Source organism: Cyanistes caeruleus, unplaced genomic scaffold (genome assembly GCF_971803275.1).
Source record: "Cyanistes caeruleus unplaced genomic scaffold, bCyaCae1.hap1.1 HAP1_SUPER_30, whole genome shotgun sequence".
In the NCBI taxonomy this organism is placed as follows: Eukaryota; Metazoa; Chordata; class Aves; order Passeriformes; family Paridae; genus Cyanistes; species Cyanistes caeruleus.
In genome coordinates, this window is record NW_028256295.1 from 2,527,057 (window position 1) to 2,552,405 (window position 25,349).

The window sequence follows — 25,349 nt, forward strand, 5'->3', positions numbered from 1 at the left end:
AGGGCCAGCAGTTGGACTGGAGGATCCCCATGGCTCCCTCCCAACTCAGCCAATTCTGTGGCTCTGGGATCCCATGAGCGTGGGGATGGGACTGGAAATGGTTGCCATGGCAACGGGCTCTGGCTCCAGGCCTGAGCTGGTGTCCATGGCAACCACCCCTGGCATGGGGTCTCCATGGAGCTGCCAAGGGACTGACCATAGCAACAGGGGCTGTGATGGTTGCCATGGAATCAGAACATAACAACATGGGGCTGGTGATGGTACCTACCAAGGATCACATTTGTTACAGGCCCTCAGAAGGGCTCCATGGGGACATTCCAAGAGTCTCCAGGGTGTTCAGGAGCCAGAATGTCACAGGCAGAGACAGGGGCTCCACAGAGACCTCCCAGGGGTTTCTGGGGATGCTGGAGAGCCGTGTGGTCAGACGCAGTCCCAGCAATTCCATGGTGACATCCCAGGGTTCCTTGGGCTGCAGAGGCATCGCTCTGTCACAGGCACTCCCAGGGGCTCCACGGTGACATCCCAGGAGTCCCCAGGCTGCCAAAGAGCCGGGATGTCACAGACATTCCCAGGGCTTCCTGTCATGGGCAGAGTGGGAGCTTCTGGCAAAAGGTTTATTTCTTCTTTGGAGAAGCTCCAGCTGAGTCATGAGGTGGAGAAATGACACTCAGCAGCCACCAGATATGATCAAACCCCTCCAGGTCACCTACACTTTTAAATTCTTTCAAAGACAGGAGACTTGGAGTGGCAGGATCCAATCCCGGCCCCAGACTATGATAAAGGTTTATGTGTGAATATTAAACAGGTGGAAGTGAAACATAATGCAATTTGTCCCACACGATTAACAATGTTATACCAGGGATATTGATATAAATACAGCTACAATTGATTCTGATCATGATTAGAGAGAAGGATTTATTTCGATCACAGAGTAAATAAAAAAAAGAGTTATTTACTCCGGAGTAGAGGAGCTATAACAATTATTAGACTATAGTGCTCAAAGAAGTAATTTTGAAGTAAACAGGGCCTTGCTGGAGTTGTTTGAGCCCATTCCAGGCACAGCCTCCTGCTCCAGCAGGAACTACCTTTCCTGTGCCATGCCCAGGGCAGATCCTGCTGCAGGAAAAGCCCCAGACCAGCCCCAACCCAGGGAAGGGCTCAGGCACAAGTGCAGAGTGCCGTGCTGGGAGCTGTGCCAGGGACAGCCTGAGGCACCAAAGGCACCTTGGCAGCAGCAGCTGCTTCCAGGCCATGGCCAGAAGGCTCCCTTGGCACCCCGGCCTGGTGGCCAGCACTGCAGAGCTGCTGCTTCAGGGCTCATTTCTGGCTGGGCTCTGAAAAGCCACTGCTGCTCCAGGAGCCTGACTGGGAAGCAATTGGCCCCAGCACCTTGGGGACAAGATAATAATGAACAAACTCTTCATGGCAGCAGAGACAAGGCAGGGGCAGAGGAAAGGGGAGAGCCAGGCCCAGGGGACATGGCTGCAATGGTGATGGCCGTGAGGTCAGTGCCACTGCAGCAGCCTGGCTGGCCCTCAGCAGACATTCTGGCCAGGAGGGTTGTGAGGGCACCCAGCACATCAGAGAACCCACACAACAGGAATTCCATCCTTGGGGAGGGGAGAGGCTTTCACTGTGTCAGGTGACACAAAGCTGATGCTCTTGGAGCATTTCTGGGATGGGGCATCCATTTCTCTGGAAAAATAATTGCAGATGTGTGCCCCTCTGATTGTACAACATTTCCTCCTTCTAACAAATCCAAATCCACTCTTGTTCACTTTAAAGCTTTTTATGTTTGTTCTATCACTGCAAGATTTGGTAGAAAATAACTTTGACCAGTGTTTCCATTTTCACAGACCATGGAAAAGACTAAAAAATCTCCCAGGATGGGGGCTGGAGGCCTCATCACATAAGCAGCAGGTAGAGGCTGAGGGCCCTGGGCTGTGCACCTGCAAGGCCCTGCCTGGGGCAACTTGTGCAGCCCTTTGGCCATGGCTGCTGGCCCTGGGCCTGAGGCCAGCAGGGGACAAGTGACCCTGGCAGCCCTGGGGCCTCATTGCCTCCTTGTCCCTGCTCAGCAGCCTGGCAGGGGCCGCCCCATGGTGCTGCCCTTGGCATTGCACATCCCCACATGCCAGTGGCCCGGGAAGAGCCCTGAGCAATGAGGGAGGGACAGCATCTGCCTTGCCAGGGGCTGGGGCTCAGCCCTTGGCCCTTGCCATTCCTGAAACACATCCAGCTTTGCTCAGCACCACAGACACCTTTCCCTTGCTTGTCCCCAGCTGCCATCAGGGCCTCCAGTCTTCTGCTCTGCCTGGAACCTGGGGACGCTTTCTCACTCGTGTCTCTCATTTCAACTACAAGAAACTTCAGTGTTTCCATCTGACTTGGAGCTCTTGAGGAGTTTCTGGAGCACACTCTGAGGGACTGAGTCTGATGCAAAGAGCCCCAAAGGCCCGAGAGGGTGATGAAAGTGCTGGTGCTGTGTCTGTGCTGCTGAGCTGGGCCGGGCTCCTGGCCCAGAGGCAGCTCCTGGCAAGGGCAGCGCTGCAGAGAGACAGTTCTGGCCAGGAGCAGCTCCTGAGCACAGCCCAGCAGGGCTGGGGCCCTGCCAGGGCAGCTCAGGGACACAGAGAGCAGGCCCAGACAGAGCTGCCAGGGGCTCAGCACTGGCAGGGGCTGTGGGATGTGCCAGAGGGGGCTGTGTCCCAGCAGCACCTCTGTGGCTGTGTCCTGGAGCCCCAGAGCAGCTGGGATGTCAGAAAGGGGCTGTGTGACAGCTCTGAGTGGGTTGTGTGAGGTCACAGATGGGGCTGTGACATCCCAGAGTTTGTTGTGTGAGGTCACTGAGCAGCTATGGCATCATAGAGGGGATTCTGTGACATCAGAAAGCAGGGTGTGACACCGCAGTGTGGCTGCATGACATCACAGTGTGGGCTGGGTGATATCACTTAGTGGGTTGTGACGTCTCAGAGAGGACTGTGACACCAGAGGTTAGATAGAGAATATCACAGAGAGGGTTGTGACATCACTGAGCAGACTGTGACACCACATGGTGGTGATATGAAATCCTAGAGTGTGCAGTGACATCATAGAAGAGCCATGTGACATCTCAGGACAGGTTGTATGACATCACAGTGCTGACTGTGAGATCATCGAGTGAACTATGACATCATATGTTGCTGTGTGACATCACTGGAGAAAATGTGACATCACAAGGTGGTTTTGTGTCATCTGAGGGGGGCTGTGACATCAGAGAATGGTGGTGTGACATCCCAGAGCAGGTTGTGTGCCATCAGCAAGTGGGATGTGACATCACAGGTGGCTGTGTGACATCACAGGGTGTACTGTGAGATCACTGGGGAGGTCACACCACACCGAATACCCTTCACAGTTCCCCCCAGAGAAGTCCAACGCTGCCCTTGCAGCAGCCTGTCTGCACAGAAACACTTCCAGGGCTCTCTGCATTTCCCTTCCCTCACTCTTGCCTCACTCACACACCTCCCAACAACCCACTTGGTGCTTTCAGCTGCAAGGAGTTCAAAGCTTGTCTGTCCTTCAGCAGCTGCTCTAATTCTGCCTTCAGCCAACTCTGGGGTTGTGTTTATTGTACAACTCCCTGTGTGTCTGAAACATTCCTTGTGTGGTTCTGCCTTGGGGAAGGGGAACCTCCTTGGTGGCACCTTGGGCTTGGCACACACTTGAGGAGGGTGTCTGTTTTCCATGGGGAAACTCAGCAGTTTTAGATTGCTAAAATCAAAGAAGGAAAACCCCTCCTTGCCTGAGTGCAGCCAGTTCTGTGAGCAAAGCAGGTCCCAGGGGAGTGAGGAGAGACAGGATGGGGCTGGGGAATGTGGAGCAAGGTTGTCCCCACTGGGTCAGACCTCAAGGCACAGCTTCTCTGAGCTGGCCAGACCTCCTTAGGAGAGACCCTGGATCAATATCCATCATTGAATGCTGCAATCACCTCTGCTCTAAAGAGAACAGGAATAAAAGACACCCTTTAAAATAGGAACAGATATTTCTTAGAAGCTCTTTGAACTATTTCTCCATAAGTATTGTAGGAAAGTTTCCTAGAAACTGCACCAGACCAGAGGGAAATCAAGGCACAGCCATGGTTTGTTAGGACTTGCTTGATTCTAATGAGCCCCGTGGTGCATTTGGAGCTGAGCCCTTGAACCTCAGGGCCTGAGAGGAGATTGCACAAACCTTTCCAGGAGTCCAAGTCAGAGGAAAAACCCAAATGTCTCCAGGCATTAATGGATCCCACTGAGGTCCATCCCCAACACAGGCTCCTCATGGACTCCTTGGAGGAGAGAACTGGGGGTCAGGATTGCACAAAAACCTCCCAGAGACTCAGTGTGGGAAGGAAAATCCAAAGTAGCTGAAAAAGCCCTGAGTATCTCAAAGGATTGATGAGCCCCACTGAGTGTCAATGCAAAGCTCCCAAGGGACTCATTAAAGCAGATAATTGGGGCCAGGATTGCACAAACTTCTCAGAGACTCAGGGTGGGAAGGAAAAAGGAAAGTGCCTTAAGAACCTGAAGTACCTTGAAGCATTAATGAGCCCCACTGAGTGTTGTTACTGACAAAGGCTCTCAAGGGACTAATTACAGCAGATAATTGGAGGCCAGGATTGCACAAAGCTCTCAGAGACTCCAAGGCAAAAGCCAAAGTCCTTTGAAAAAGCTGCAGTCCCTGGAGCATGAAGGAGCCCCCAGGGCCATTCCTGAGCAAGGCTCCCCAGGGACTCCTTCCAGCAGATCCCTGAGGCCACTGGCATGTGGCCTAGGGGGGATGCTGAGGGCAGGCCAAGGGGGTGACAGTGGCCAGCCTTGCTGGGGCTGTGCCAGGAGGCCCCAGGGCCTCAGGACAAGGTGTCTCCTCACAGCCCTTGCTGGCACAGCATTGGCTGCTGTGGCCCAGGGCACCAAGTCTTGGCTTCTCTTTGTCCCCAGCTGTCATCAGTGCCTCCAGTTCTCTGCTCTGCCTGGGGCCTGGGCACACTTTCTCAGTCACATCCCTCAGTGGGACCCATTAAAAGTGAAAGAAACTTTGGAGTTGGATTCTGACTTGGAGTTCTTGAGAGGTTTCTTCCCCTCCCTGTCAGGGACTGATGTTCAGGGCCTCAGCACAAAGCCCCAAGAGGCTCATTAAAGTCCTGCTGCTGTGTCTGTGCTGCTGAGCTGGGCCGGGCTCCTGGCACAGAGGCAGCTCCTGGAAACCAAGAAGAGCTTCAAAAGCACATTTCTCTTGCTGAGCAGCTCTTCTGCCAGCCCAGCAGGGCTGGGGCACTGCCTGCAGCCACCCTGGGCACAGCCCAGAGGCACAGAGAGTTTCAATCAGTCAGGGCTGGGAAGGTGCTGAGAAGTGCCTGGGGCAGAATCCCTGCCAGCCCTTGACACAGGAAGCCTCTGGCTGCAGGACAATGCAGCTGCAGCTCCTGGAGGCATCTCCTCAAGCTGGAACATGCCAGTGCCTACAGACTCTGTGAGTACATTCTCTGCCTGTCCCTTGTGCAGAGCAGCCAGGGGTGCCCAGGGCTGTCCTGCAGAGCAGGGTCCTGCAGCCCAGGGCGCTGTGCTGGGGCAGGGACTCTGCTGCCTGCCAGGGACAGCTCTCAGCCGGCCCGGGGAGCTGCTCCCAGCGCTGGGGAGAAGCTGTGGGGGGAAGGAGCCACCCTGAGCAGGGCAGGGGCTGCTGCTGAGAGGGGCTGTGTGGGGCAGGGCTGCTCCCAGCTCCAGTCCTGCCTGGGCACAGCTCCAGAGGACACTTCCCAAAAGAAGGTGAGACTGGAATTGCTGTAAAGATCAGGAGCTTTCCTGAGACTGTTTTCAATGTCTTGCTTTAAGCAGGGTGGGAATGCCGGGATGATGACAAAAAGATTTTTGCTTTTTATATATGTTTAATATATTTTTAGATCTGTAAACTATTATTATGTAATTATAAAATGATAATCCTTAATTAACTCTATTAAACTACTATTATATACTTATATAACTATTATCATTAATTAATTCTGGTATGTTTCCTAACCTTTCTCTTAGATTTTAGAACTATAATCTCATCTTCTAAATAGATTTCTGAAATACTGTATAGTCTTATCATCAGGGAGAGGAGCTACAAGAAGAACATTTTGGTTTTTAACCAGAATATGAACAGTCATAACAGAAATTGGGGCAAAGAAACCCTTGGACCTACTCCAATGGGTTGACCCTGGGGTGTGTAACTGGGGCAGCTGAATCTCCTATTGAATGTTTCTGTTAAATATCCTAATTAATCAATCTTAATAAATTGTTGAAATAAGGGGCCGGGTGTGCCTCAACCCTACTGGGATACATGGAAGTTTCCAATAAAGGTCTGGTTTTTACTTTACTGTTCTAACGCTGTTGCAAATGTTTGGGTTTTTTTTTTCTCTTTTGATTATAGACAACAAAGGGGATGAGAGAAACAGAAGAGGAATTGTAATCCCAGAATCACAGAACATTCTGAGTTGAAGGGGACACACCAGGATTATCAAAGTAGTGTTGGAACATTTACAGAGATGCCAGAATTGTAAGTTTGGGTGCTCAGTCTCTCTGCTGAGAGCCTCCTAAACAGGCTAAATGCACTGCTCTGATATTGTCATTGGTATCTGGGGCTCTCAGGGAGGCTCTGGCATCTGCAGCAGCTGAGTCAGGCCATGCCCTTGGGATTGCTGCCAGGCAGGTGTGTCCATGGGAATGGGGTGTCCCAGCTTCCCTGTCACCTGTGGGGCTGTGGGCAAAGCAGTCCGTGGCAAAGGGGAATGAGCTGAGCCCCCTCCCTGAGATCCCATCATGGGCACAACTGGGGATCTCCTTGCTGTGTCCTTCCAAGCTCTGAGCTGCCCTCCTGGCTGCAAATCTGTGCCAGAGCCTCTCAGAGTTCCCTGAATGTCCCACGGGGAAGGGCAGAGATGCCACAGCTGAGGAAATGCTGTTGGTTTTGCCAAGGGAGCCATGAGTGTCCTTGGCAGAGGAGGTGCTGAGCCCTTGCCCAGAGACCTTTAGAGAGGGTGAGACATTCAGGGATCCCTCTGCTCTGGGCAGGGTCTGGTTTATGCCAGGGTGACACAGGAGTGTGACTGTGCTCTGATTCCAGCCAAAGGTGCAAACCCAGGGCAGTTGGGAACAAGCCCATCCAGCCCCTCACCTTCCCTAAGCCACAGGGAATCCTTTGCCTCTCACATCTCTCAGTGGGAAATTCTGAGTGCAGCAGAAATGCTGGGGATTTCTGACCTCAGAGAAGCAGGAATGGTTTGTGGGTAGGAAAACAATTTGTAAAACCAACTCCTGCTGTACTTTAGAAGTGTGTGTGCAGATGGCAACAAGCCCTTCTGCATTAGGAGTGATTCCCCTAACACATCCTGAATTTCCAGCCTTGTCCCTCTCCTGCATGGCCACAAACCCAGGGCAGCAGGGCAGGGATGGCTCCTGGAGAGCCCCCAGGCACAGGCCTGGCTGCTCCTGGCACACTCAGGCAGCACAGCTGGAGCTCAGGCAGGGACCTGGGTGAAGTTTTCCCAGAGCACCAACAAGGGTGGGTGAATCCCAGCCTCTCCTGATTTGTCACTGCTCTTTTTCTTCATGAACAGGTCTCCATGTGCAGCCACAGCAAATGTCCAACAGCAGCTCCATCAGCCACTTCCTCCTGCTGGCATTGGCAGACACGCGGCAGCTGCAGCTCCTGCACTTCTGCCTCTTCCTGGGCATCTCCCTGGCTGCCCTCCTGGGCAACGGCCTCATCATCAGCGCCGTAGCCTGCAGCCACCACCTGCACAGCCCCATGTTCTTCTTCCTGCTCAACCTGGCCCTCACTGACCTGGGCTCCATCTGCACCACTGTGCCCAAAGCCATGCACAATTCCCTCTGGGACACCAGAGACATCTCCTACACAGGATGTGCTGCACAGCTCTTTTTCCTTCTCTTCTTCCTTGGAGCAGAGCTTTCCCTCCTGACCATCATGTGCTACGACCGCTACGTGTCCATCTGCAAACCCCTGCACTATGAGACCCTCCTGGGCAGCAGAGCTTGTGTCCACATGGCAGCAGCTGCCTGGGCCAGTGGCTTTCTCAATGCTCTCATGCACACGGCCAATACATTTTCTCTGCCCCTCTGCCATGGCAATGCCCTGGGCCAGTTCTTCTGTGAAATTCCACACATCCTCAAGCTCTCCTGTTCACACGCAAACCTCAGGGAACTTGGGCTCATTGTAGTTACTATCGGTTTAGGACTTGGCTGTTTTGTGTTCATTGTTTTCTCCTATGTGCAGATCTTCAGGGCTGTGCTGAGGATCCCCTCTGAGCAGGGACAAAGGCACAAAGCCTTTTCCACCTGCCTCCCTCACCTGGCTGTGGTCTTCCTGTTCTTCATCACTATCATAGTTGCTCACTTGAAGCCCCCCTCCATCTCCTCCCCATCCCTGGATCTGGCAGTGTCAGTTCTGTACTCGGTGGTGCCTCCAGCCCTGAACCCCCTCATCTACAGCCTGAGGAACCAGGAGCTCAAGGCTGCAGTGTGGAGAATGATCACTGGATGGTTTCAGAAACATTAAACTGCTGGCACATTTCTGCAAATCACTTGTAATAAAAATCATCTTTGCTACTTCCTGTTGGTTTAATTTTGGAGGTTTTCTGTGCTTTCCTTTTATAATCTTGTCCACAAAGAAATGTCACTGTTTGTGCCATTTCTGATTTTGTTTCCCTCTCCACCTTCCCTGTGGCCACAGACTGTGTCAATGAGGGGCTGCACTCTTGCTGGCTTTATAGGTACTAAAGGATCTCCCAGCAAAGTTTTCTCCAGAGATGCCCCTTTTGTTCCCTTCTCTGCAGCTGCAGCAGCAGTGTCTGTGTGCAGAGCTGGGGGCAGATCAGTGCTGGCACAGCAGCTGTGCCCAGGAGCAGCAGCACTTGGTGTTGCCAGTGCTGCTCCCGTGCCACTGCCCCGCTGCCCTCCTGGCCCTGGTGTTGCTGCAGGGCCTGAGTGCTCTCGGGGCCGGGCACAGCCCTGGGGGTGGCAGTGCCGGGGCTGCAGCAGGGACAGGCCATGGGCACTGCTGGGGCAGCGCTGACGCCTCAGGGCAGGGCCTGGGGGCTCCAGGCTCCTTGCCCAGGCTCTCTCAAGAACACGGCCAGGCCAAAGCTCAGCACAGAAAACCCCCGTGAGCAGCCCCAGGCTGGCCGTGGGCAGGCTGGGGGCAAACAGCATGGCTGGGGCTCTGCAAGGTCCCTGGGGGAGATGGGAAGGAGCAGCAGAGCAGGGGCTGATCCATCCCCACTGCGCTGGACACCCCAGGGCAGCGTCCCAGAGCGTCCTCATGGAGCTGCCAACAACATACCCCCTGTGCAGCCCTGGCCTCTCCCCCGGCTCAGAGAGGTGCTGCATCCTTGTAGGCACATGTCATGAATAAAATCTCTCAAGAAATCCACCCAGTATAAAATACTGTGTTTAGTTAGGTACAGTTAATGTTCTTATCCCATTTGTAAACCTTGTACCCCTTGTTTACTCCAATGGTTATTAGTAATTACTTATTAATTAATTAATTAATTAGTAATTAATTACTTACCAGTTTCTGAAGTGTTTTAAAGTTTCTTATGAGACATTCCTGTACCCTTTTCCTTACTTCCCTGCTACCTTGTAAAACAGCTGCTCCCATGGGGGCTAAATCCAACTAACAAAAGCAACCCATTAGAAAGGTGTGTCACAGAACGAGGCAACTCCCATGGTCACTGTGCCACACTAGAACAAAGAAAGTCCCAGGAAGCTGTGTAACCGAGTAATATGCAAACTAAGGCATGCAGGACACCAAAACAATGAGCTAACAGAGGAATAAAAGGACAAGAAAACATATTAGAGCAAACTATGATGCAAGATCATCTCCCTGCATCACCTAAACCTGCTTAGAAACCATCTTCCTGCATCACCATGAGCTAAGAGGACTGGAAAGGACTGACAGCCCTAGACAGTGAACCAGGATGACAGGTCCCTGGCTACTCTCATGAGGATGGAAGCCCCAGCTCTGCAGTGTGTGCTGCAAAGCTGAATTGTGTCTCCTCCTTGGAGCTGACAGTGTGGGAATGGCCGTGGTGCAAACAACCCCTTGGGCCCCCCACCCCAAGAGCTGAATCCTAATAAAGGCATCAAACAGGAGTCTTGCCTCCTGGCCAATTTGTTTCAATTACCGTGTGCCACACGGCCGTGGCCGAGGGGACCTGGACCCACCCGGAGCTCCTCCCAGAGCCCAGTGGACTCCAGCTCAGCGGGGGCTGGCAGCGGGGCACGGCTTAGGCTCAGCAAGGTGTGAGCAGCCGTGGTCTGGCCCAGCCTCAGCCGGGGTCCCGCAGCCTCCCGTCCCCACCCGGTCACTGCTGGGGCCAGCCCGGCCCCGCCAGGCCGAGCCTGTGCGATTCAGCCCTTCTGGGACACAGGGCCAGAAAGACTTCAGCCCTGAAGCAGCAGGCTTTGAGTTCAAGCCTTGGGAAGCACTTGCCAAAGGCTTGATGGCAATTCATACTTTCATCAAGTCACCCCACTGAAAGTTATGTTTCTAGAATCTTCCCGTGTCTCTCCCCCGACTGATTGCAATTCGTCGCAGTATTTTGCATCTTTCTAACCCCAGTCTGTGTCTGGACCCATGCCCTCAGACTGTGCCCTCACACCTCCCCTAGATATTGTTGTGTCTGCCCCTAGGCCTGGTCTTTGCACTTTGCTCCTGTGCTGTGCAGGCTTTATGGGCCTCATCCCTACTTGATTTTCCTGTTCCAGTTGGTTTTGGGGACTCCAGTGAACCCGCTCCTTTAATTTCCTCCTCGGTTGCCCGGGTGTCAGGGGACCCTAAAGCTTTAAGGATTGTTGTGGCCACTGTCAGCACGACTGCAAGGGCCGCAGTGCAGCGGGGCCCGGCTCGACCGGCAGCCGGGTACCTCCTCAAAGGTGGAAGCAAGAGAGAGATTTCCCGGGCTTGCCTGTCTGCAAAATGTCAGTCTCACAGAGGTGGATCCAGCTTTTTAAATGCTTTAATAGGTAGTCAGTTCCCACAGCTAGCCAGCTCTTGGATTTTGCTTGGCACAGAGGCAGCTCTCGCTTAGCAGCTCCTCTCAGTAAAATCATTTCCATGGGGGGGCTTCTTCCCTGCTCACCAAATTGCAATTCATGCAAAAGCAGCACAAACTCTTCTTCCTGTCCTTCTATCTTTGCCAGAGAGTGCCTTTCAAAGGGATAATAATTGGGAGGGAGGGGGTTTACATTTTCCATTGCAAAGGAGCCTCCTGCCTCCCTTAGCAGGCCCCTGTCTTTCAAACGAAGACACACACGGTCTCCTTTTGCACCTTCACTTGGCCCCAGCCACTCCTGATCATTTGAAGGAGCGGCTCAGAAGAAGGGGCTGCAATCCCCCAAGGCCTGGGCTGCTCCAGGCCGCTCCTGGTGCCTTGGGCTGTTGAAGGGGTGCCGGGGTGGCCTTTGTGACACAGGCACGGGGTGCCGGGGTGGCCTTTGTGACACAGGCATGGGGTGCCGGGGTGGCCTTTGTGACACAGGCACGGTGCGTCAGGGCCCGTGGTGACGCGGGACCTTGCGGTGCCCAAAGTCCATTGTGACATGGCAGAGCCCCGCCCCGGCTGGGGGGTATATAAAGGGCTTGTGGGGCCTGGGTCAGTCCCAGGACAGTGGCTGTCTCCAGGTACTTGTGTGCACCAGAGGACTGCAGGCACGGAGGAGGAGAAGGCGAAGCCTAAGTCCCAGCCCCCCAGGCCCTGGCCCGGCTCACAGAGAGCCCAGGCCTTGAGGGAGCAGCAGGAGGAGGCTGAGAGGGCAAGCAGAGGGAGGAGAGGAGCTGTGGAGTCCTGCGCTGAGGAAGAGCCAGAGCTCTGCTGAGGAGAAATGAACAAGTTCCAGCAAGGGACTCCAGGGGAAGCCTGCACTGAGCCACAGCTGTCCCCAGGAGAAGCCCAGAGCTGCCAGGAGCTCTCTGAGTGGGATGAAGGCCTTGAGCAAGAGCTGGTCCAAGTATGGGGGAGCTACTGGCATTTCTGGGACTGGGATGAGGGCAGGGAGCAAGAGCCCTCCCCAGCTGTCTCCGAGTGGGGCAAGTGCAGGGAGCAGGAGCCGTGGCAGGCGGACAGCGATCACTGTCAGGAATTCTCAGATTGGGAAGAATCTCCTGAGCAGCGGCTGTCCCCAGGAGAAGGCACGAGCCGCCGGGCACTCTTGGACTGGGAAGCTTGCCGCAAGCAAGAGCTGTGCCAGGATGGCCAGGAGGTGCCTGGAGGCAAAGCAAAGTGAAAATCCTCCAGGTCCAGCTGGGATGATGACAGTAATGGAGAGCTGGCTCAGGACAGCAGGGAATACTGCGACATCCTGTGCAGCCAGCTCAAGGCCTGGCAGCGGGAGGACGATGACTGGGATGAGGTGAGCGTCCTGGAGCTGCACGAGGAAGGAGAAGAGGCCAGGCAGCAGAGACTGGCAGATTTAGCCCGAGAGGGAATCCTGCTGCCTGTCCCTTGAGAAGCTTGGGTGGAGTGCCAGGAGCCCGAGCTGTGCCCGCAAGAGCAACTCTGTGCCGGGCCTGGCCCTCTGGCAGCCCAAGCCACGGTGGAAGATGTCTCTTCTCCTGGGTAGCTGCTTCCCCACAGGAAAGGCCGCTCGCTCTTGAGGCGGGTGCTGCGGGGGCTGCGGGCGCTGCGGGGGCTGTGGGGGCTGTTCCACTGCCCCTGCCTGGCGGCACAGCCACAGGATCAGCGCCCGCTGCCAGCAGCGCTGGGCTGCAGATGGCGGCTGCCCCGCGGCCTGCCCGGCGCCCCGAGGGAGCCGCACGGGCTGCCCCGGCCTGCGCTGGCCCTGCGGGCCGAGCCGGCCCCGGCCGCTCTGCGGCACTCCTGAGGCGGCTCCCCGAGGGCACACGGCAGCCCAAAGCGGCACCCGAAGGGGGACCCTCGCTGCCGGGGCTCAGCGCCGCATCCCGGCCCATCGTCCGGCCGGGAAGGCACCTGGAAAGTCATCGGCTCCCAGCGGCAGCCTGGCACCGCCAGCGGCACCCCTGCACCGGGTCCCCGAGGGCCACAGCCACACGGCTCTTGGCCCTTTGCAGGGACACTGGCTCCAGCTCCTCCCTGCTGCACTCCAAGGCCATTTCCTCTCCTCCGGAAAGGACTCCATGCTGATCCTGTGGCACTTTGGCCATGAGGAATGGACACAGACAGGAGGTGTTGCTCCCAGGACACGACGGCGGCCTGCTGGACTGCAACACACACAATTCTAACAAAAGAAAAGAAAGTTGTGTTTAGGAAGTAGTAGTAGAAAAGAAAAAAACACCAATCCCCCCCACTAAAACCTGCATAAGACCCTCCAGAAACCAAAAAATGATCAAGAATAAGAATAGGAATATTAGGAAGAAGAGGTAGAAGCTGAAGTAGATGAAGACGTAGTAGTACTTAAACCATGGAAAATTAAGAATAAGAATAAAATGTTGGAGTCTGGAATACAGAGTGTGTGCCCTTGTTTCTGATACTTAGTTATAAGATCCAGGTATAAGTTCCCCCAGGCAGGGCAGGTCCCTGGGTGCTGCCCCTGGCCCAGATAGTTTTCAGATGGAAAAACTATCAGAGGTAAGGTTTTAGAAGACAAAATGTCTTCCCTGCTGACAGCACCGTAAGGAATAGCTGCAGGGCAGAGTTTTAAAAACAGAGGTTGTCTTGACCTCTCTACAGCCTTGCATGGTGCTCAGCATGATAGATCAGGGGAAAAAATATTATAGTGGTGTGGCAGCAGCCTCAGGAGACAAAGAGTTACATTGTCCCACCCCAAACCCCTTGAGAAGGGCGGCCCAGGAGTTCTGATTGGGTTTGAGTCCCTGAGGGGTTCTCCCTTGCTGTGCTTCTACTGCTCCCTGACCCTGAACTCCACCCTCAAAGGTGGAAACCCTCGGGGGTTCTGTCCCTCAAAAACCCCTGCTGTGCCTCTGTTCGGGGCTCTCTGTTCTGGACCTGACTTTGTTCCCATGCTGAATAAATGGTTTCATGAACGGGAGCCCGTCTCGGTTGGTGTTTGATGCTGGTCCCCAGAATCCTGCTGCTTCCCTGGATGAGATCCTGGAGTTGTGGACTGCAACAGCAGGGTATTGGATGAAATACACAAATTGACACATTGGGGGATGCAGGATCTATGTGACCACTCCTTGAGGGAGAACATCTGCATAGGGGTTTATGATATAGCAAAGGCCATCACTCAGGGCTGTGTAATGTGTCAAAGGGTAAACCAACGAGTGATGATGAAACCCGTACCAGGGGGGAGGGAACTAGCGGAGAGACCCTTCCAAAATGTGCAAATTGATTTCACAGAAATGCCTCTAGCACAGGGATACAAACACCTGCTAGTGATCATAGATCACCTGACCCATTGGCCAGAGGCTTTTCCTACTTGGAATGAAAGAGCGAGAGTAGTAGTCAAAATACTTTTGGAATATATTGTCCCCAGGTATGGGTTAATCAATAACATAGACTCAGACCAAGGCCCCCATTTCACTGCCCGTGTCCTCCAGGAAACCACTGAAGCCCTGGGGATAAAGTGGAGGTTACACACCCCATGGCATCCCCAGAGCTCCGGTCGGGTAGAATGGATGAATAAGACCATAAAAACGACCTTAACCAAGCTGACTCTGGAGACAGAATTAGACTGGATAAAATGTTTCCCTTTGGCTTTGTTGCAAATAAGAACCCAACCTCGAGCAGATTTAGGGCTATCCCCCTATGAAATGTTATTTGGACTCCCCTTCCTAATTACTCCTTACAGCACTGCCCAGTATACTGAAGGGGAGGAAACCTCAAGGAGGTATTTGGAAACTGTTGTTAAAACTTTAGAAAACCTCAGGAAAAAAGGGTATCTCCCTCAAACTCCTCCCTTTGAGGTAGACACACACCATATCAACCCTGGGGATTGGGTATTGGTAAAATCTTGGGCTAACTCTCCTCTCACTCCAAAGTTTGAAGGACCCTACCAATTTCAACTCACCACACATACGGCTGTGAGAACCCGGGAAAAAGGGTGGACACACGTAACTCGAGTTAAAGGACCAGTGGCACCACCAGATGGGGAAGTAAACTCCAAAAAAGATCCCTCTAACTGGACTGTTGTCTCCAACACCAAGGACTTGAAAATAACCTAAAGAAGGAAACCCAGAGACTAAAGTCCCCAATCAGGAACTGGAATTATAACAGTTGTTGTTAAGTGATCTCTTGGCTGCAACATTTGTGGTTAAGTGTTTCTTTAAAGTTTGTGAAATAATGCTAAAGTGTTTTCCAGTTGTCATTAACTTGTAACTATTGTTATTATTGCTTGAAAAGGTGGAAGAACCCCAAATAGGGCTCGAATCCCTAGCCAAGACTATATCCCTCACAGGGCAGCTTTCCCAAGACCAAAACCGACAACAGTAAAAAGGAGAAGGACAAAAAAAATAATAAAGCTGTAAGCCTTGGACTCAGACACCCAAAAAAGTGTGAGGAAAACCCCAAGAGGCAAGACCAGGGGAGATCAAACATGTTTCCTGCTGGACTCTTGGGACTCACGGACTGCAGGGAGCCTAAAAGGATCATCACAAGGCTCATGGTAGGTCTGGTGATAGCAATGCACCTCACCAATGCCATGGGGACAGACTGTTGCATGAAATGTTATTATCCCTTGTATGATGGGGAAAATCTAGGGTCCCTGGTAAGGGTCCACACAAATTTGAGTCCTTCTTGTTACAACAAATCACAATTAGAAGAATGCCAAGAAAACAGAAAAACATATTGGATTACCAGAAATACGGTCACTTTTAGAGAACGTCTTCTGGGAGACTGTCCCATGAGGGATACTTGGCTGTGCTTTGAAAAGAACGAACCAGTAAAAGGTGAACCTGATGTGGTAAAGGAGAAAAGAGTGGACATGAGCGTGGGAAATGAAGAATGGGAAAATTTGAGTGGGAAGAACTTGTTCATTGATTCAGCTGAAAACATCAGCAAGGAATTAAATATAACTGATTGTTTGGTGTGTGGGAGTACTAAAATGTCTGATATTTGGCCCTGGGAGGGAATTAGCTTGAAACCTCGAGAAATTTTAAGCATAAAATGAACTGGGGAAGGCCAAAGAACGCCAGGGTATAGGAGAAGGGAAAAATGGGAGTTAAAGGCTAAGGTAATTGGGGAAGACTGTATTCCACAAACTGGAAAAAGATATAGAACCCTGGTGGGGCGGATGGCATGCAAAAGATATAACGAAGAATCTAGGAACTAAATGGGTTCCCCAAGAGCCCAACCAATATTGGTCCTTAGAGAAGAGGGAAAAAGGGTGCATTCATCACAAAGGATATAACCTTTATGAATGTGCAGAAAAAAGGATCAATCCCTTCTGGGGAATTAGAAGCCTATCAAAGTATTGTGAGAACCCTTATTAAGACAGGGAGGGTTTTTGGGAAGCCCCAGATGATTTCTTTTGGATCTGCGGGGATGCAGCTTATACACATCTACCAGGAGACTGGTCAGGTAGCTGCACGATTGGGGTGATAAAGCCAGCTTTCTTCCTGCTCCCAAAAGAGATTGGCTCAGAGCTTGGAATACCACTATATGACAACATAAAGAGGCCCTGTCCTGGGTTGCAGTATATTCTATCACCATCCTCATGTACTGTTGAAACCAGGTGAGGCAGTGCTCCCTGCCTCCCCCCCCCCCCCCCGGGCTACCTTCTGTTAATGGGCCCATCAATGCCCTGCCCCATGACTCATAGATAACTTCCCCCTGTATTGTCCCCTGTTAATGGGCCCACCACTGCCTTGCTGCATGACTCAGAGATAACTTCCTCCTGGACTGTTTTCTGTTAATGGCTCATCAAGGCCTTATCTCATGACTCACCATCCCATTGTGAGATGCTCCTCCCCGAGGGAGGAGCCAAGCATTCCATACTGGATATAAGCTGAGAATTCGAACACCACAGCAGCCCTTACCTACGGGACTTCCAGAGGACAGGAGCTACTGCTGGACTTTCAGCTGAAGACCAGACCCCCTTTCTTCCAGAGGATCACGCTTCAACAAGACCACCTCATCTGGACGACTACCATCACCCTAACAGGGTTCCAGGCTGTATTCTGACTCTGTCAGTGTTTTTGATATTATTGCATTTATTCTTTTTATCATTTTCCTATTAAATTATAATTCTGACTTGCGATCTCTCACTGGTTTGATTTCAAACTAGTACAGGCCCCTAAAAAGGAAGAAGAGGAGTGTAATAAGCACAGGAGGGACCCAGAATTGGAAAGGAACAGTCTGGACCCTGGAGAAAATAATAAGAACTTATGGGCCAGCGACCTGGGCCCAGGATGGGTCCTGGGGATATAGGACCCCAATATACATGTTAAACAGAATAATCAGGCTCCAAGCTGTAATTGAAATAACATGGAACAAAACAGCCCTGGCTCTTGATCATGTAAGTGACCACCTCTCCCAGACCCGAACAGTGGTGTACCAACTCCGACTGGCAGTAGATTACCTTCTCCCTGATGAGGGGGGAATCTGTGGGAAGTTCAACACCTCTGAATGCTGCCTAGAAATAGATGATAAAAGTGAAGTAATCTGGAACATTTCTAAAGAGATCAGAAAAATCTCCTACGTAGGGAACCAAGAATGGATGCCGATCCTGAATACTGATTGGTGGGATAGTTTCTGGTCCTTTAAGGGCTGGTGGAAAAAGGTGGCATTCATTGGTATAGCGGGACTAGCAGGACTGTTATTTCTTCCCTGCATCATCCTGTGTTTGATCAGAATGATTACCTCAGTAATACAGTCTAGCAGCACGATCTACAACTCATTAGAAATAACCCAAGAGAAGGGAAAAACTAAGATCCTAATGTTAGAAAGTTCAGAGCTGAAAGAAGCAAAAAGGGTATATGACCAATACCAAAGACTAAAGAAATTTCACTACCAGGAGCCTGAAACAAGTTGACGCAGGCTGATGCCTGGTCAAATTAAAAGAAGGGGGATATTGTTATAAACAAAAATCCCAATGTTCAAATTATATGTTCCTGTTTCAATCCCAGTTTAGGTCCCTGGATAAGGGGTTTTGGTGTTTTAAGTCCCAAAAGTGTTCACTGTTAAGAAGTTTGTACTTGTTTTATCCTTGCATTTGTATCCCCATCCCTTACCCCCTCCCAACCCATCAGGTAATTTAGCCGCTGCTGCCCAGGATGAACTTCCCCATTTCCCATAAAGACTTGCACATGGGTGCATATTAAAATCATATTACCACCTGGGAGCAAAGACAGCCCTGGACAACAAGCCACGCTCAGGGAACATCTGGAGGACCACACTGTGGAGGCAGCGGGGACCTGGGGAGACTGGGTACGCCAATCCCAGTCCAGCAAGCTGGTTGCCATGACCTGGGCAGGACTTGAGAGGGAAGACACCCCTGGACTTTCGAGCCTAAGACAGAGTCTCTGGGTGATCCTGGCGAGAATAGAGGCTCCGGTCCTGCTGACAGTGGATGATGACAGGCCTGTGTGATCCTCGACATCGACCACAGGGAGCAGCGGCGGCGTGCACTCCGAGCCCCCACCTCTAGGCCCAGTTCTCTCTAATAAAGGCTTGTTAATGGGAGCAGAAGGTCTCCTGGCCCTTTAATTCACCGCACCTGCACTGCCGGGGTAGGAGGCACAGCTGGGAGGAGGAAGGGGTGGGGGGAAGCTGGTTTTAGGGGTATTAATTTACTTCTCATGATCCTTCACTGAGTTTTTGGAATTTTCTGCCAGAAATCTCTCTCCTCCCCCACTCATCCACAGGGATTTGGGGCGGTTTTCTCCTTTTTGGGAGAAATCCGAGCGATGCACTGAGGCACCTAATTAGAGGTGGGAGAAGTGAGGCTCCAGGGCTTCCCGCTGAGCCGGAGCCACCGAACACCCAGGGCAGGGAAAAGCGGGCTGGGAGCTGCGGACAACTTTGTTTGTGTTGGGAGCTCAATGGCGGCTCGGGCCGGGCCCGTTCCAGGCCTGTTCCTCATCTCCGCCCTTCCCCTCACACAGCCCGGGGGGGGGCCCTGAGAGCGCGGGGCGGGGCTGTGCCGTGTGCAGAGCCCGCCACTGGCTGCGATTGGCTGCTGCTGCCGTCACTCGTGGCTCTGGCGCGCGCTGATTGGGCAGAGCGGGGACAAGCCCGGCCCCGCTGGCGCCCCCAGGGCGGCCGTGGGGCAGGAGAGCCGCCATTGCCGGAGCGTCTGTGCGGGCCCGGCAGCGGCGGCAGCGGCCGGAGCCCGGTGAGGCGGCGGCGGAGCTCGGAGGCGGCCCCAGCCATCGCAGGTGGGAGCCGCGCTCGGTTCTGCGGGGGCTCGGGGCTCGCTGCGGGCCCGGGAGGGGGCGGCGGGGGGCTGTGGCGGGTGGCTTGTGCCGTGGCCGGCCCGTGTTGGCCCTGGCGTGAGGGCGCTGCGGGAGCGGCTGCCCGCGGTCTCCTTCCCGCTGGGGCCTCGGCAGGAGCCGGTGCCGGAGCAGCGCTGGCTCGTCCCGGTTCGTGTCGGTAGCCCGGAGGTGGCTGCGCTGTGCCCGGGGCTGGGCGGGCAAATTCCCGGCGCCAGAGGTTTGTGTGGCCAAAGGAGCCCGAGGAGCGGTGTGAGAGTGACTTTATTGCTGCCCAAAGGGAGAGGCCGTGGGGCATTTGCCGTGCGCTCTCTCCAGCTGCTGGAGGACGCGGCCTCGTTTTTGTCCTGATTTTCCCGGCCGCGTGTCCCTGTCCCTTTCCCCACTGGCGGAGGTGCTTGGAAGGTTCAGACTTCCCCATCTGCCTCCTGCATGTCCCGGTTAATATGTACCCACCACTTTTGTATAACATCCGATATTGATGGCTCTGTTAAGTCTTTGTTCTTCTGGAAGTTCAGGAATTTAGCGGGACTTTGTCAGAGCAGCGGTCCTTGTCAATTAGTAACATTTTCTGAAACTGAGGCTTTCTCCCATTGTTTCCTTATGTGCAAGTCCGTGGCCCTATCTGCAAGCAGATTCACTCATTGGCTCTGTTTTTTCTTCCTGGGTGTTCTTTGATTTTGGGATTGCTCTCAGTGCCCTCATTCGCTGTCCTTTTGTAGCCGTTTGTGGCTCAGGAGGCCTGGCTGCCCCCTGCATCCCCTTGCTCAGCCGCTGAATGAGCTGCACTCAGCAAGGTGTGTGCATGGTGAAAAGATGAGAGTTGCTGTAGAACATAAGAGGAGAAAGTGCATTCGTTTAACCCATGGTCTGCCAGGGAACCACAAAAAAGTTGCCCATTCCCATCCTTTCCACGTTTGGACCAGTACATGAGCTCTTTTCTTCTATCCTTTGTTATCTGTTTCTCCACTTTTCTTTTGTGATCTATTTGCCAACAGCAGTTTGAGTCATTTAACTTTCCACAAACTCTGCCTCCTTTTTCTGCTAAAAGATAATGTGACTCCATCCCATGGTGAAATGTTGTGTTCCTCATCTGGGTGGATTGGTTGGGAAGAAAGTCAGGAACTGGAGCTGTCTGGTTGGGTATTATTTTGAGGACATCATGTAATCTAATTATACCATGGAAATGATAAATTAGTTCTCTGGCTCCTGATATGAATTTGTTAGGGTTCCCATGGCCTGGTCCATGGTGTTGCAGGATTTGTTCTGGTGGCCATTCATCTTTTCCCCATTTTTGGGTGCTCCCTCCAGCCAGGGTTGCATCAATTTTTGGCTTTTCTCTAATTAATTCAGCACATACTTGGATTCCCAACGAATTTCCCTTAACTTGGGGTAGCAAAAAAACCCCAGTGCTCTAATTCACCCTAGATAACATAGAAATTGAGAGCACAAGTGAAGGTGGGGACTGGGATGACTTCCCCCCATTTTATATAGTGAAGTTTTCACAACATTCTCAATTAGCTGTTTTCCTTTTTAGCTTAACCAATTTCTGCTGCAGTCAGATATCCTCACTATTGGCTCTGCCTTTAGCTGTGCAAATTCTGCCTGTGCCCCCAGGCAGAGCTTGGGGTGAGGGGCAGAGGAATTCAGCCCAATTCCTCCCCCAGGCAGGAACACCCTGGTACATTGTCCAGGCTTTGCCCCAGAGGTGTTAATTTGCATTTCTAAAGCTCCTCTCCTGGCTGCCTGGAATGAAGCTTCTCTTCCAGGGCAGCCATGGGATGACTCACATGGAGGGCTCCCTCCCCCATCTGCTGTTTCTTTGTTGCTTTTTTTAAACAATTTTCTATTAACTGTTTACATTTTAAAGGGACACCTTTCAAACTCTTCTACTTTTCAAAATGCAGCTTAAAGGTGAACATGGAAAAACCCATACCATAATGTTGCCATCACTAAGAGCCACGCACAAACATAAAAACAAAAATTAGAAAGAAATCAAGTATTTTCTTTTTCTTCTCTTCTGACTGAAAACTGATTCGCACACCCCTGGCCCAAGCAAAACTGATAACAGAAAAGTAGAATTATTACTTAAAGTTCTTCTAATGGTGTAATCCTTTCACTGAAACTGTGAAAAGCAAAAACTCTCCAACAATGTCTCCAGAGAAATAAGGCATGACTTGATTCTGAACAGAAACATTTCAACCACACATAGTCTGCATGTGCAGAGAAAATCATTCCATGACATGTGAGTTTTACTAGATGTTTCCTAAACTTTATTCAGTCTGAACCCATAGAAATCCATTGGTTTAGTGTTCATTGTCTCCAAGTTGTGGAGTCCTTAGTGTTTGGTTTCCTGTTGCACCTGGATTTCTGTGTCTCTGATGTGAATTAGGTCTGCACTCCTGGATTTCCTGCTCAGCCTTTTCCAGACCAGGTGTCTCCAGCTGTGCCAGGGCAGTGTCTGGGATAGTGTCAGGTGCAACTTGTTGGTTGATGTTTGCTGCTGGGCCTTGATGTTTTGTTGATGGTCGTTGTCTTTGTGGGAATCTTTTGGGCTATTCCCAGTCTTTTGACATGTTAAGCTCATCTCTGCTGAGTGGTGGAACATCCTGTAAAAAAAACCTTTAAAATTCCTTTCCCCAAGGCAAATGCAAACCAAGCCTGACTGGAGAAATCAAATAAAAAATAATTTTACACTTGGTCTATTTTCCAATACTCTAATCCCAGCCAGCCCAGAGTGTGAGTGTAATTGAGAGCCAGAGTGGAATTCTCACGGTGCCTTCCCCAGCAGCTGTGGCGAGGGCAGGCACAGAAAGCCCTGAAGCTCCAGCAGTGCCAGCCAGGATTGTCCCGCAGGGGCTGGAGATGCCAAAGGAGGGTGCCCAGGCCGAGGATTTCAGCAGAGGATCTGTGGGCAGCCCCAGGGGCTTCCCCCGCTGGGGAGCCCTGGCTGCTGCTGCCTTGCCTTCAGTGCAGGCTCAGGGGCGGCTCCCATCCTCCTGCTGCAGCCGGGAAATCCAAATCTGCGGGGCTGCAGAGCCCTTGAGCCGAGGCTGAGGGGTCCCCCCGTGTTCAGCTGTGCTGGGGCTGTTTCTGTGCTCAGGGACACTTGGAATGGGCCGTGCCACTTGGCCACCAGAGCTGCTTCTTTCCTCTGCTTCGGCAGGACCCGATGTCCTGCTTGGGTGTGTCGCAGTAGAGATGGACAATGACACCTGTTTCTTCTTCCACCATAGCCAAAGCTTTATTGCACACAGCTTATATTTACATGGTTATCAGAAGGCACCGTGCTTAATTCCAGTTGGTTGGGGACTCAGTTCACTGGTTGGTAATGGTGAGTGTACACGTCAATCCAAACTTTTCTCTCTAACAATGTTTTCCTACTTTTTCTACTGATTCCCATGGGACATATCCCTTGTTACTTCAGGTGCACTTGTTTTTCTCCCCAAGAATAGTTTGTTATGTTAACAAACTTTTCATTCTCAAAATGTTTTTGCCTGGGAACTTATCAGGCCAGCTGCTAGCTACATTAAGCCCAAGTAACAAGTCCTAAACCACAATTTTACAAGTCCTTTCTTTTGTAAGGTTTTACCTTTATGTGACAGGGTGTCACTGTCGCTGTCACTTTGACAGCAAAGTCCAAAGATGGGTGTGTCTCAAATCTCTCCCAGCCCGGGTCTGGATCTCTCTCAGTTCAATGCAGGCATGGGTTTCTCCCCAGCCCCCTCTCCAGGCTGTTCAAACAGGAGGCTGGGTTAAACCCTTCCCCTGTCCTCAATTCTAAATCCTCCTGTGCCACTGAACAAGTTTCATACTGCAGTCACCGAGCTCTGCTCATCCATTTAGGGGCTCTGTTGGGGTACGTGGGAGAAGGTGAGGAGGGGTCCCCGGGGGTCGTGTCCCCCCCCCGGGAGTGCCTGTGACTCCCCCATGTCCCCCCCATGCTGGGCTCACCCCCTTTTGTCTCTGCCAGAGCTCCTGACCCAGCTCCTGCTGTGCCCTGGGAGGGGCTTTGGGGAGCCCCCCTGGGACCCCCTTGGATCCCCATTCCTGGGCCCTGGGACCCCCCCGCATCTCCTTCCCCAGCTCCGGGACCCCCTGCACCCCCTTCTCCTGCACCAACAGCACCCTGCACCCCCTTTCCCGGGGATCCTCCCCTGCCAGCCCCTGGATCCCCCGGTTCCGTCAGCCCGGGGACCCCCGGAGCCCCATTCCCGGCCATCCCGGGGCACCGCACCCCCAGGCCTCCCTTTCCAGGGAAAGCCGAGCTGGGCACGGGGCTCTCCAGCCGCTCTGGCATTTCTGATCACCCAGAGGAGAGGGAGAGAGCAGCAGAGAGAGAGGGAAGGAGATCGGGAATCGGGGCTCGGGCTCCCAGCGCCCGCTCCTGCTCCGCCGGGGCTGGGGAGCCGCAGCCGCAGGAAAAATGGGATCCGCGGATGCCGGGGCTTCCCCCGCTTTGGGCCGAAGCCGGCGGGTTCCAGGCAGAGTTTGGGCGCAGGGCCCGGGAGTTCAGCCCAGTTTGTCCCGGGGGTCCCGCAGTGCGCGGCCGAGGAGGGTCCCGGGGGATCCCGGGAGGGGATCCAGGGGAATTCCCTGGAATTGCCCCGTCCCCTCCCCCCGCGCTCCCTCGGGCACTTTCGCTGCCGCCTTGGCCGCCCTGCGCCGCCGGGATCTGCCCGGCGACCGGTGACGTCACTGCAGCCTCGGGCTGTCACTGGCGGGCAGCAAAGAGCGGCGCCAATGGCGGGGCCGGAGGCGGCTCTGGGGGCGGGGCCGGGGCTGTGGGCGGGGCCGCAGCGGAGCAGCGCGATGGCTCCAGCGCTGGGGCCGGGGGCGCTCCCAGGGGGCGGCGAGAGGTGAGGGGGACCCCCGGCACCGGGACTCTTTGATCGCCCATTTCGGAGCGTTGAGGGGCCCCTATACCCCCATTCCTGGGTGCCGCCATCCCACCGAACCCCCATTCCCGGCCGTGGGTCCCACCCTGCACCCCCTTATCCGGCACCAGGAACGCCTGCACCCCTTTCCCGGCCACTCCGCCTCTCGCAGCCCCCAGAGCCCCCTTCTCCTTGACCCATTTACCCCCCGGACCCCTATTCCTGCCTCTCCCAGCAGCCAGCCCCTCCTTTCCTCAGCACTCAGGACACCCGGGACCCCTATTCCCAGCCATCCCGGCTTTCCCTGCCCTGTCCTGGCAATGGGGACAGCGGGGACCCTTGGAGCTCCCTTTCCTGGGTACAGGAACGCCCTGAACTCCAGCCATGCCACATCTAGCCAGCCCTAGCCTCCCCTCTTGTCACTCCTGGCATCCCCAAATGCCCTTCCCGGCTCTCCCCGTTCCCCCTTTCCTTCAGCCGTGACCCCCCCGATCCCAAATCTCCAAATGTCCCCCCAGTTCTCCTCTCCCTGCGTTCCCTGCACGCGGCGCTGTCGGAGCCCGGCCCGGGCTTCCCGCAGTCCATGTCCATGGGGTCCCTGGCTGGGATCCCCTTCCAGCGCCGCCGCAGCGAGCGGGGCCGGGCGGAGCCGAGCCGGGATCTTGGGATAGCCAGGGCTGGGATATTGGGATAGCCAGGGCTGGGATATTGGGATAGCCAGAGCTGGGATCTTGGGATAGCCAGGGCTGGGATATTGGGATAGCCAGGGCTGGGGGATATTGGGATAGCCAGGGCTGGGATATTGGGATAGCCAGAGCTGGGATATTGGGATAGCCAGGGCTGGGATATTGGGATAGCCAGGGCTGGGATATTGGGATAGCCAGAGCTGGGATACTGGGATAGCCAGGGCTGGGATATTGGGATAGCCAGGGCTGGGATATTGGGATAGCCAGGGCTGGGGGATATTGGGATAGCCAGGGCTGGGATATTGGGATAGCCAGAGCTGGGATATTGGGATAGCCAGGGCTGGGATATTGGGATAGCCAGGGCTGGGGGATATTGGGATAGCCAGGGCTGGGATATTGG

At 53.5% G+C, this 25,349-nt stretch overlaps 1 protein-coding gene across 1 annotated transcript; it reads left to right on the forward strand.

The window, feature by feature from the left end:
- The first annotated feature begins 7,638 nt into the window (after positions 1-7,638).
- On the forward strand, positions 7,639-8,574 carry LOC147645290 (olfactory receptor 14A16-like). The gene has a single exon (XM_086874859.1). It carries the CDS (start codon positions 7,639-7,641, stop codon positions 8,572-8,574), a length of 936 nt encoding a protein of 311 aa, XP_086730985.1.
- The last annotated feature ends 16,775 nt before the right edge of the window (positions 8,575-25,349 follow it).